The 13,294-nt window shown below is 39.1% G+C and overlaps 1 protein-coding gene across 1 annotated transcript in view; it reads left to right on the top strand.

Annotated features, from left to right (window-relative positions):
• The window catches only part of csmd3b (CUB and Sushi multiple domains 3b), a 367,690-nt gene that overhangs the window by 281,192 nt on the left and 73,204 nt on the right, over positions 1-13,294 (top strand). The window contains exons 26-36 of the mRNA XM_041808608.1: positions 782-908; positions 1,132-1,334; positions 1,749-1,940; positions 2,289-2,427; positions 3,366-3,553; positions 4,489-4,607; positions 5,449-5,524; positions 5,648-5,764; positions 12,309-12,422; positions 12,551-12,646; positions 12,996-13,199. Coding sequence (XP_041664542.1) covers positions 782-908; positions 1,132-1,334; positions 1,749-1,940; positions 2,289-2,427; positions 3,366-3,553; positions 4,489-4,607; positions 5,449-5,524; positions 5,648-5,764; positions 12,309-12,422; positions 12,551-12,646; positions 12,996-13,199 — 1,575 coding nt within the window. The remainder of the gene's footprint in view (positions 1-781; positions 909-1,131; positions 1,335-1,748; positions 1,941-2,288; positions 2,428-3,365; positions 3,554-4,488; positions 4,608-5,448; positions 5,525-5,647; positions 5,765-12,308; positions 12,423-12,550; positions 12,647-12,995; positions 13,200-13,294) is intronic.

Consider the following 13,294-nt stretch of genomic DNA (forward strand, 5'->3'; position numbering starts at 1 on the left):
CTTAATAAGCTTCTCTCCTTCTCAGTATCAATAATGAAAGCCTCATAAAATGGGCCGCTGATATTCTCTGACTTTATATTTTAGCAGTGACACATGGTGACCTCAGCTAACCTCCAGTCTTAATATTATATTACTTCTTATTATTACTTGTAGTGTTTCCTTCTCTTACCCCTTAAGTTCTCTCCTTTTTGCCTCTTTTCCTTCTTTTCCCCTCCCCAACTCTTAATATTGCTCCTAATACTTCAGATAATATATTCCAGTGATGAAGCGAGTGGAGCCTGAGGGAGGAGGAGCATGGGGAAGGAGGGGATGGAGATTGTGAAAATATATAACTGAGAGAGACAAAGAGAGAAGGGAGAGTAATTTTTCTGTTATATAATGTTTGGAGGTTTCTTTAGGGATGACTGCAGGATCAGCAGTTTGTCTCTTCTTTCTCAGTTTCTCTTCTTTCTCTAAAGTAGCCAGAAAGACAGAGGGACACTGAGAGTTAACTCCTTTCTTAATCCGTTTGTCTCTGTGGTGATCATTTAATCACTTGTTAGGGACTGCTGAGGTGCACCAAGAGGATCTGATTGCCTTGATAAACATTAGATAACCGCTTGGCATGTCATACATCTACTACATTGCCCAACTATTTGGCTGCATTGCTTGTATTTTTAATATTTGTGAAGCTTGTTAATCAGTCAAATACAGATGAAGTCAAGGTTTATCTGTTTCTTAACATGCTGTTATGTATAGATGGTCTTAAATGGCTTTTTACCTTTGTGTTTGATTCCTGTAGCTGAGTGTGGAGGTCGTTTTAAGGGGGAGTCTTCAGGAAGGATTCTCTCCCCTGGATATCCGTTTCCTTATGACAATAATCTACGCTGCACATGGACCATAGAGGTAGACTCAGGAAACATTGTGAGGTACGAAGGCAATTAACAAATCTTTCTGTAGCAAAAAATGAAAAACCAATTAAAGGATTTTTGGTGACAACAATAAAACAAACATAAATGTTGTTCTTAACTGTCCATCTATGTATTTAATCATAAATTTTAAATGTTAAACTAATTAACCTAACTAAATATAAATAAAGAAAGGTATTCTGTGTTAGCTGTTGATAACTGTATTCTTTCTCCCATCGAACAGTCTCCAGTTCCTATCCTTTGACACGGAAGCCAGTCACGACATGCTGAAAGTGTGGGACGGACCACCTGAGAATGAGATGTCTTTGGCAGAGCTGAGTGGGTCTTTGCTTCCAGAGGGAATCCACTCAACGCTGAACACTGTTACTGTTCAGTTTGAGACAGATTTTTACATCAGCAAGTCAGGATTTGCAATCCAGTTCTCTAGTAAGTAAAGCCAAGAATGCATACTTAGAGGATTATTATTTTTTATTTTTTTTTTTTTATGTGCAAGACTGTTCCAGGGTTCATAGGGTGTCAAAGAGGACATGCTGCTTTTGCCTAGTGGATATTCACTTCACAAAAAATCAGAATATTAGCATTTAACATAATTGAGAATCTAATCAGCATAATTGCTCTATTTGAAAACTGCATTTGAATAACCAAAAATGATCTCAACAGCTACTTTACAAAACAAAATGGTAAACGTTTTTAATTGGTAATGACTTAATGCGCTGAGTTTATGCATAAGCTCGATAGCGATAGATCTCCAGTGTGACTCAGATTTTTATAACTGCTTTCCTCTGTTTCTCCTGTTCCCTTTTCTTCTGTCTTGTCCTTTTTTTGTCTCTTTCTGTCCAGGCTCAGTAGCCACAGCCTGCAGGGACCCGGGTGTACCGATGAATGGCAGCCGTAGTGGAGATGGCCGTGAGCCGGGGGATTCAGTGTCCTTTCAGTGTGACCCAGGATACGAGCTCCAGGGAGACGACAAAATCACCTGTATACAAGTGGATAACAGATACTACTGGCAGCCCAGCCCGCCTGTCTGCATAGGTGAAAAGTCCATTGTCTGTATATTTATACAGAAGAACTTTAAATGCTGTGCATACAAAACCGCTGTTTATAGGGACTCAGTATCTAACTTGTAGACATGGCTGACTTCTACAAGAGATGAGTTCAATTGAAGTGCGATATAATTTTATTATCACACCTAGCTACCATAAAACTTCTGAAGCTACAAAAAGATCTTATATGAATAATTAAGTGATTGAAATTATGATTGTTTAAGTGAAATTATTATTCTGTCCTGCATGGTTGAGCTTGGAAAAAAAACTCCAGTTTAGTGCTAGTGTCAGACTTTATATGATTTTAAATAAAATTTTGCTTGATTTCCCTTCTCAGCACCCTGCGGAGGAAACCTTACCGGCTCTAGTGGGTTTATACTGTCGCCTAATTACCCGCATCCCTACCCTCATTCCAAGGACTGTGATTGGCTCATTGCTGTTAACTCTGACTACGTCCTATCTTTGGCCTTCATCAGGTAACCCACTTTATTTTTAGTCAATCCAAATTTGATGTGGAGTAGGCATGTTGGGATTATGCAGGATTCTAGTTTTTGTTGTTGCCACACCAATCTCCTGTCATTCACAAATATTAGACTCAAATCAAATAGATGTTAAGGCGTTTTAGACCTATTGGGAAAAGAAATCAGTATGATCGGTGAAGTCATTTGAACTTATCCTTTGACAACACTAAATGTCTGTGTGGTACCTTCTCAGATTTTGGGGGGCTGATGACAGAAATAACAAGAATGACCATCTGAGGCAGCAGACCCACACCTAAGCAGCGCCACCAAGGAACTCATGCTCCCATTGATTACTATAGTGTTCAAAATTTCGAAGTCCAAGAAAAACCGAACGGGTGCGCAGATCATCACCAAAATCTAATCGATTTTTCCCTGCCACTATCCCAATATTCCCTGAAAGTTTGGTGAAGATACAACTTTCCGTTCTCGAGTTATATTGTACACATACAAACAAACAAACAAACAAACGAACAAAGATACGGAACCCTTTACATAACCCCCTGCCGATTTCATTGGCGTGGGTAATAACACATCATCAGCTGAATGGGCCTTCTTTTGGTAAAATTTAAAACAAAGAAGAATTTCCCCCAGGGGAATAATAAAGTTGTTTTCTAATTCTGATCTTGAAAACATACAACATGCTCTTCAAGGGAAGTTTGGCATTTTTTTAAAACAGCATAAGGGCTTGAACATCAAACTCCCTGTTTCTTTTTTCATCTTCTACATTTGAGAGATCTGCAGTTGCTTTTAAAATCAAAATAGGTTTACATCACTCTAATAATCTTTGTATGTATGCTTTTAGGAGTAAGATGTAAAATTACATCTGTTATTGATTCTGCTGTAACTCTGATGTTCCTGTCTGTTTCTTTGTGTTTTTCTTTATCCATCTCCAGCTTTAATATCGAGCCAAACTATGACTTTTTGTATATCTACGATGGTCCGGACAGCAACAGCCCGCTAATTGGCAGCTTCCAGGACAGCAAACTCCCAGAGCGAATTGAGAGCAGTTCCAATACGATGCATTTAGCATTTCGCAGTGATGGGTCTGTTTCTTACACTGGCTTTCACCTGGAATACAAAGGTAAATAATATGCCAGAATTAAGAGCAACTTCTCAAACTGTAAATTGTACTGTTTTTAGCCTACATAGTTTCAGACTTTCTTGTATCAAGATTGCCTAAGGCGTCATCAGCACTAGTGTTGATTTCTTACTCTGTGAGACAGAAAACTTTTTTTGTAGTCCCTTTTATTTTGTTTCAGCAACTACTTTGCCTTCTTCAGCAGTTGAAGAATAATCTTGATATTCCTTTGCTTTTTTAATAGCATCAGAGGATTTCCTCTGTCTTATCTGTTATTCAAAAGCAAGGTAAAATGGGAAAGTATTCTTTTAGTTTTCAAACTTACACTAGTCTGAAACTATTCTGAAGGTCTCCCAAGATGACAGGATGTGCCCAGTATGTTCAGTAGTATTTAATTTTTACGTTGAACAAAGAAGCCTCCTGAATTATTCTGTAACATCAAAAACAAAATGAATGCAATTAGGCTCCCACACTGCTGACAGTGTGCATCATGCTGATTTTAAGATGAAAAAGACTGATTGCCCTCCCCACAAAGTCCCTGTAGAATTAGTGTCTGTTGAAATAGTCAGAGTGGTGAGTTTGATTCACTTGAACAAAAGAATCAACAGAGGCTTCATGTGGACTCAGGAATTAAGCCTTAAAGTTGATGCATGGTGGCCCCTAATCTTTTAGGAGGGGGGCGAAAGCCGTAATTTACAAGGTTCATGTACCATTCATAAGCTGGATGATGAAGTTCTGGTTCTTCCTCTATCTTTGGCAAAGACGGCTAAGTCAAACAGACTGTTGAAAAGGCCGATGTAATGCCTGCCTCATTTGATTAAAGTGAGAGACTTAGTTATTATTAATTTGACTAATTATTTATGTGTGCATGTTGCTTTATCTTTTCCTGATCCTCTCTCTAACTTATTCACACATTCTCTGTCTCTCTTTTTCTCCAGCAAAGCTGAGGGAGTCCTGCTTCGACCCAGGTGTGGTTTTGAACGGGACCAGGTTGGGGTCTGATTATAAGCTAGGTTCGACTGTTACCTTCTACTGTGAGGCCGGATATGTATTGCAGGTAAAAAATAATTAAATGAAAGGATGTGTTGGTGGAATGGCTGCATGTGTTCATTTCCTGGATTGGTCATTTCATTTTAGAGTTTGTCCTTTTGAATAGTTGCATGGACGATTTGCTGGTTAATTGACTGCAGGAATGATTGACTTGCTGGTTAACTGCTTGGACTTTATGGTTGGTTTGTTGGTGGGATTTGATGGGATGTGTGGGGGATGATTGGGGAAATATTTTTCAGATGTTTTGTTTATTAGATGGCAATTGTTTTGTTTATTTGTTGGTGCGATGAGTGGTTTGTACATTGTTTTACTGTATTGATGGATGTTTGGTTAATTGTTGGTCTTGTGGTTGACATGTTTTGATGGATGGAGAAACATCTGTAGAGAAGTTTCTTATGTGTTGGTTGGCTGGCCGTAGGTCAGTCAGGTAGATCAGTCTGTCAGTCCATTGTTTTGTTGGTGTTGGATTCAGGAGTGGTTGGTTGGTTGGTTTGTATGGTTGGTTGGTTGGTTGGTTGGTTGGTTGGTTGGTTAGATTTAGGAGTGTTTGGTTGGTTGGGTGGTGGGTGGGTGGGTGGGTTGGTTGGTTGGTTGGTTGGTTGGTTGGTTGGTTGGTTGGATTTAGGAGTGTTTGGTTGGTTTGATGGTTGGTGGGATGTTGATTGATTTGCTGGATAATTAGTTGGTTGTATGGTTGGTTTTACTGGTTGACCTTCTTCTGTATTATTGGATTGATGAGGCTTAGTTCAATAATCTGGGTAGCAGAAAGCTTACTTGATTGATTTGTTTGAAATATTGGTTTGGTTGTTGACCTTTTGGGCTTTTTCTCATGGTAACATCTCTTTCAGGGCTACTCAACCCTAACCTGCAGTATTGGAGATGATGGCAGACCAGGATGGAACCGAGCGTTGCCTAGTTGTCAGGGTAATATAAAATAAAACAAAATGGAATAAACTACCAGGAAAATTAAGCTAAGACCAAGTTTAACAAATAACTACTTTCTCTGTAGATTACATGCCTTTCTACTTGTGTGTCCTTTGTCTTTAGCTCCATGTGGAAGTCGTTCTACAGGCTCAGAAGGAACTGTTTTATCTCCAAACTTCCCCAGAAACTACACCTCTGGACAGACCTGTGTCTACTCTATATCTGTGCCAAGAGAGTTTGGTAAGTCAATCCACACTCTCACAGAGACTGAGTGCACACGTGAACTTGCCTTTAACAGGATCTTCAATGGAGGGTTACCATACTAGAAACTGAACAGAAATACATCCTTTGCCTGTACAAATCAATTTGATGTGATGAAGTCTTAATAATATTTGTATCAAAAGAATTCATTCTTCACACATAAAAAGATTTTATATACAATTGAATAATAATAGTGTGGGTGAGAGACAACAGTGATGAATGAAACTATGATCAAGAATTTCTTCGACATGTATCCTTTCATTGTTCTTCTGCTCAGTGAAAAAAAGTCACATTAAAAATGATTTTTGGCTGAGAAGCTCCCTCAAGGACCCCTTAGGTGTTATAAATGACCAAAAAACTGTAAGAGATATTACAGATGATCAAAGATGCTTTCTGGCCATTTATTTGATTCCAGGTCAAGGTTTCATTATTGAAGTGGCATTTTAAGATGAGACTGTTTTTATCTTTTCACATTTAATCCGGTCCTTTAGTCAGGCATAAATGACATATCATAAAAAATGAATATTTTAAAGGATTCTCCACATTAAATGAGGCTATGCAGGGAATTGAGGGACATAAAAGGAAGCCTAAGTCTCCTTTCATACTTTCTTATGAACATGTAGTAGCACTTTATCTGTGGTTTGAAAGCTTAAGAAGTATTATGTTATAAATAAATGACTGTAGTCTGTTGTATTACCTGATGGAATATGTAATTCAAGTAACATACTTACGTTACCATTTAATGTCTCCCAAATCAGTTTTACAGATAAATAGTTTTACCGTTTAATTAAATATGATAATTTAAATCATGTAGAAAAGTGGTTCAAGCTCATTCTTTAGCTTTGCAGTGTTGGAGTTTGACAAGCCTTAAGGTCAACTTGCTCGCTTTGATTGGAGTTTTCAACACTATCACATCTCAAGTCATTATCCAAATTAAATTAATCATATCCAAACTAGGCCTGCACAATATAAGGAAAATATGCAACATACAATAACACTGTTGAAAATCACAATTACAACAGATTTGTGATGCATAAACAAATGTGAATGATGTGCATACAAGCTGTTAAGTTTCTCTCTTATTTTATAAGGCACCCCACTAGGGAGAAACGTACTTTAATGTTTTTTTAAACAAACATGGACGTAATTTTTTAATCCGGGCGGATTTGTAGACTATGTCTATTGACTAAGATTCACTGTCTTTGATTCCCTTAGGCATCATGGCCTCAGCTTAATAACGAGTAATGTCACCATGTTATTAAAATTTTTTCAGCTAATAGCTATTGACTTGCTGTTGCTCGATGTTTGATTGACATTTCATTCTCTCTTAGTGTTGCATATTGCTGTTGTTGATGAAAATAACTGAATGCATGGTTTATATATACATTTAAAGGTCACATATTTTCCCTTTTAAGACAAGTTCATATTAGTCTCAGAGGTCCCCTAAACATACCTTTGAAGCTTGTTGTTGAAAAAACATTCCAGTATTGGATTTTTGCATGTCTAAAAGCCCCTCTGTTCAGCCCTGCTCAGAATGAGCTGTTTCTGTGTCTGGAGCTTTAAATGCTAATGAGCTGTCTGACTCTGCCCCTCTCAGAAAATGGATGTGGCTTAATCAGGAGAGGAGGGTGAAACTTTCCTCCAAGTAGGGAAGACCAACTTGGGGGGGCTAACCATAGATATCTATAGTAATGGCTAGATGTCTTGTCCGCACTGCCGGCCAATGGAGTCGCATGTCCGCACTGCCGGCCATCTTGCCACAGTCAGCTCGCTCACCTACAACATTGTGTAGTAGTGGTGCATGTACTTTTAGAATAACCATAACTTGCTCAATTTTCTACCGATTTTCAAACAGTTTGGTTTGTTATAAATGTCAGAGGTGTAGTTATAACACTGCACTTATGGATAATTGTGTTACACTTCTGGTCAAAAGTTTGGGATCACCTACTTATTTCCCTATTGGACTTCAGATAGGCGCAATGAATATACACACACACAAGGTATTTATGTCAAATCAATATATGAGCTACTAAAACTCAGCGTACAGAATGGCAACATGAGATATATGTATACTTTTATAATAGGAATATTACTAATATTATAAAATAATTTGAATTATTACGTGTTTAGTTTAAACACGTAATAATTCAAAATGTATTATATTAGTAATATTTTATAAATGTGACATTTGTTTGCAATAAAAAATAGGTACAAGATTTCCCTTTACAAATATACATCAAGAAATGCTGCATGTCGAAATCCCCACCCTCTAGAGAGAACTAGACTACTGTGGAGGTATACACATGGAGGACAGAGATAAGAAATGACCCAAAAAACACAGTGAAATCAATAACAATAAATAATATTTATTACATGATATATAAATGATATCAAAATTCTGGAGAAATTGTATGTATGTTTGTATGTACTTTAAGAATAACCACATTAAAATAGTGATAAAACGGTGTCCAAAAGAAACATTCAGTGATTGTGTAAACAAACATATTCTAAAATGCCTTGTGTCAACAACAATCTTGCAATACTTTTATGTCAGCCCCGCTGTTCCTTTGTAACGGGACCTGTATTGTACATACTTCCACTAAGTAACTAACAATTATCCTAAATATTGTCATAGTATTGTAATATCTTAAAGGTGAAAGGTGATCCCACATGCTCTGGTTTCAACACCACGGCGATTAGAGCATCCGTAGGTTGCACAAAAGTCTGGCATCTTCACTCAGCAATTTCCTGTAGGAATCATAATGTGAGATGTCTTTAACAAACTTTTTTAACAAGTTAAATCTGGTGGTCTCAGCCTTACACAACTATGCTGCATGATTAAGTCGTTTTTTGAAGAGAAAAGCTGCAATTTTAACATGTTCAAATATCCAGAATTGTAGCTCATTAATAACGTTTGTAAGAAACCAAACCGTTTGTAAATCCGTCAAGATTTCAGCGAGATAAGAGTATTTACGTTTGTGCAGATCACTCACCTTCCCTCAGGTACCACAGATTCCGCCAGAGAGCATGCCTGTGTTAAGATGGCCGCCGGTGATGACGTTAGAAACTCCGCTGGAAGACATCTAGCCATTACTATAGATATCTATGGGGCTAACGCCCCAGACGAGATCATGAGGGGAAAATCTAAGAATGGCTTGTTTTAGCACACATTCACTGAAGGGTGGGGGGGGGGTTCTGATTTTATATGATATTCACTGCACAGCTTTTTTCCTTACTTTTGTAAACCCCTATTTAAAATCATATTACAATTCCAAAGTGGCATGCAGCACAAAATTAAGAGCAAGTAAAAGAAACAAAATACAACAAAGTGGAGGGAGAAAATTTGATCAAATGAAAACAATCCGTATGTGATGTGTGGTGGAAGGTTGAACCCAAATGCAGAGGTGGATGAAGTTTTAAGAGTTTTATTGTGCAGGGAAAGGGAAAATCCAGAGGTCCAGGGAGTGAGAGTCTCCGTGGGAGAGAGTGCTATAGTCGAGCTGCAGGTGAGCGGTGAGGGAGGCACTGAAAAGGAGGGAGGACACGTTAGAAACAGTTTTCAAAAAGTAAGCACTGGAAATATACAAAATTGCTCGTGTGTGAAGGAGCCGAGCGCTGGAGGTTTACTACTGGTGAGTAGTCAGCAAAACTCTGGCACTAAGGAGAGTTTGGTGCAGCCTCTTGAAGGGGGTCTTGATGAGCAAACTCACTGCAGGTGTGATACTCTCCTCAGTGCTGTGGGGGATGGGTCAGCCTCAGGAGAAAGCAGTGTCAACTAAACACGGACACCGGAAGCCGGGAACCGGAAGTCCACAAAAGTAAATCATGAAAAGTGACAATAAACACCACACAGTACTGAAAATTCCAATCGCAAATTGTAAGATTTAGCCCATAGCTTTGAAAATTACAAAGACTTTTTTAGTTTGAAGACGTTTCAGTGTTTGTTGCCTCATTCATGACGACTATGAACAGTGGTCTGCATTTGCAGATTAATTGTTGCTCGTTACAGTGCAGCTGTTGAGGTTGTGTTATGGATGGTGCTTTATATTGTAGTAAGGTCAGGGCCAGCTGGTGGTGCAAAAGGGAAGAGAAAAAGCTGTCTCATTTAAGTTGGACCTTGTTGCCTCAATAGACTCAATGATGGCTGAGTCCTTTGCAGGCTGTAGCCTTTAAATTGAGACACACTCTTAATTGTACAAATTTACATCAGTCTTTCTTCTCTCCGGTCCTCATATAATTTATTGACATTTAAATTATTGGCTTTAACATCAGTTAGTAATTGGTGGATATGATGTCCAATTATGCCCTCTGGTATAATGAATAAATAGGGATTTTTCCTGAGGCTCATTATATTTGCATAGAGGCTTTTGGAGTGTCAGCTTAATGTAGAAATTTGACTGAGAAGAGCAAACATTTAGCTGGCCTACTTACTGAATAAGACTCTCTCTGCATTTGGAAATTGCAGCTTTAAGGTTGGGGTGTCAAAACTTTAGGATTATCAGAGAAGTTGAAATCAAACCACTTGACTGGCTTTTGAATGGCTGATGACGTTTCTTCATTCCTATAAAAGGCTCTTCAGTCTTTACCTCAGGTGGGGAAACACTTGGTGTTTTCCTCTGTTGAGACTCCATACCTCCTGTTTCATGAGGACATGGCTGAGGACACCCACTCAGTCTGCTCATCAGGAGGCATGGCAGCTCTGCAGGGAATCAGTGCCCAGGTTTTCTCCATCTAATGTCAGGAGCTGAGAAAGCCTTCAAAATAAACAGTGAAAGATTTCAATCATTTCGTCAGAGGCTCCATGGACTGATTTAAACTTTACTAGGCTCGTTTCTTCTGTGTACAAGTAAACAGATCTAACAGGCATATGTGACTAAAGCTCAGAGGGATTTCACTACCAACAAGCCATGTGGTTAACACAGCAAGGGGCATTGCTTCTCTGTTCATTTATCTCTGTGTGTCTTCGTGCGTTTGGCCTGTTTGTGTGATTCTCGTATGTGTTTATGTTGTTCTTTGTTGTCTCTGTATGACTGAAATCCATTGCGACGCCCAAGAGAGTATGAGCCATTCCCATTATGTGTTAATGAATACGGGCATTAACGTTGGTGCATGTGTGTTCCCCTGCCTGAAATCTGAGCTGTCTTGAAGCAGTGTCAGCTGTGAACTCCACCACCTGCTCTGTGGTATGTCGATACCATGCCGAGGAATGATGGAAACCGTAATCACTCTGATTTCCTTAAAATCCATACATGGTGGGAGCTTTTATGTATTTCTGCTGACAGGCAGAAACTCCTGATTCTTTATGACCGCTCAGCAGCACGCCCTTAAACACATCCTCATGTATAAGATGGCACGGCTATAAGTATAAGAGGTTGGAGCCATCAACCCTGCAGAGCTAAACTCTTTCTTGATGATGCTGTATTACTGTCTGATTCCCTTTCACACCTGAAGACCGAACCAAAACTCAACAATTTTCTCTTATGCCCTGCTAAGTTTGTCTTCTTTTTTTAACGTGGAGTGAGGTTTTAGTTAAAGCAGACACGTCTCTGTCAGTCAGTGTAATGTTTTAGCAAAATTCAGGTCATGCTTTAAAAGAACTCCACAGAGAGAGACAGCCTTGTACAAAGTGACCAGTGACCTTCTTATAGTTGAATATCCTTGGCAATGCTCTGATTTAATCCTTTACACCTCAGCCTTCTGGGCCAGAAAGAGAGGTGGGGAGAGATGTGGAGCTGATAAATGCATGTGTGTGCTTTTGCAGTCAGGGGGCTGGCTTCATTGAAGCTGAAATAAATTTAATTTATCCTAAAGGACATTTTGTCCATGTGCTGAAAACAAATTTCCCTTTAAACAACTACAGATTTGTAGCTTAAGGCAACTTATGATTTATTTGAAGAAACAGTGATCAACAAAGACAGAGAGAATTGTGCTTGTTTGAGCAAATCAGCGCCCCAGTCCTCCAGGGGGGCTGTTAATGCTACCTGCCACTACAGCTGCACTGTAAAAATCATGGCTTAGCAGAGGAATCTCTGGCTGTTTTATGGAAGGTTTGGGCTTAGTTCCTGAACACAACAGCAGACTTTTTGTCTCAAAACATACTGAAAAGAGTTAAGGACAAAGTTTTGATTGTTTACCACATTGCTTAGGAACACCATGAAGAAAACACAGAAAAACATCCTGTCTTAATGGCCTGTGTCGGTAAAAGTGAGTCAGATTTATCAGCAGCAGTTTCTCACACTACCTAACACTGATGCAAGAAGACAAACTCACTGCACAGGGGGTTAGACAGAGGATTAGGAGGTGTTTTGACTGTTAACTTTCTTGATATTTAATTTTGCGCCGGTCGCTACTTTCAAATAGGAGCTGACACCAAACCTTAATACAATTTAACTTGGATGTTACAGGTTAAAATTTTCAAGGAAGGTCAGGCACAGACAACGGCATGGAATAATAAGTTACCACCATTCATTTTCAGTTAATTCAACTCTTTCCTTTCTCTTTCTCTCCCATCCTTTGTCTCCAGTGCTCTTTGGTCAGTTTGTGTTATTCCAGACATCTCTTAATGATGTGGTGGAAATCTATGATGGACCTACACAGCAAAACACACTACTCTCTTCCCTATCTGGGTCCCACTCTGGTAAGAAGGGATGGATGAATGGCTTTATAAATGAAAAAAATGATGGATAGACATACTATCTTGAGAGCCACTGGCATCTCTTTCTTTTTGCTCTTGCCTCTCATTAACTCTTGCCTTCTTCTGTCAAGGTGAGTCTCTCCCTCTGAGTTCAGGAAACCAGATCACTGTTAAGTTTACCACAGTTGGACCAGAAACTGCTAAAGGATTTCACTTCGTCTACCAAGGTCAGCAGAGCACAAGTAGTCACAATAACTATTTAACTCATTATCATTGATTTAGTAGCAGTAGCAGTTTAAAGGTTTACATTTGGTCCTTGGCTTCTTCCCATTATCCCTTGCTCTGTTGGACAGTGGGTTATTATGGACTGTATCTTGCACTTTTTATACAAGATAAAGCCCATAGAATAGTTGCATTCTCTCTTCAAGTGGACCTTCATATATCCAGTAGAACCACTATAATATCAATTGTGTTTTTTAAAGTTGTCATGACCAGTATAGACAGCAATAATTGCACATTTTGCATACCTTTAGGAACATTATCTGATTGTTTTTGGACTCTTTCTTCTTCCTGCAGCTGTGCCAAGGACCAGCTCCACTCAGTGCAGTTCAGTCCCTGAGCCACGCTTTGGAAAACGGCTCGGCAATGACTTTGCAGTTGGCTCCCTGGTGCAGTTTGAGTGCAACCCTGGTTATGTCCTACATGGATCCACTGCCATACGGTGTGAGAGCGTTCCAGACAACCTTGCACAATGGAATGACACCCTTCCTACCTGCATAGGTAGGAATAACAATTTGCATTGTTTTTAATTCTGTGGATTGATTCTCTTTTCTTTAAAATTGAAGTTGCAAGTAAAGTTGCAGATGTACACTTTA

This window comes from Cheilinus undulatus, linkage group 16 (assembly GCF_018320785.1).
Source record: "Cheilinus undulatus linkage group 16, ASM1832078v1, whole genome shotgun sequence".
Classification (NCBI taxonomy): domain Eukaryota; kingdom Metazoa; phylum Chordata; class Actinopteri; order Labriformes; family Labridae; genus Cheilinus; species Cheilinus undulatus.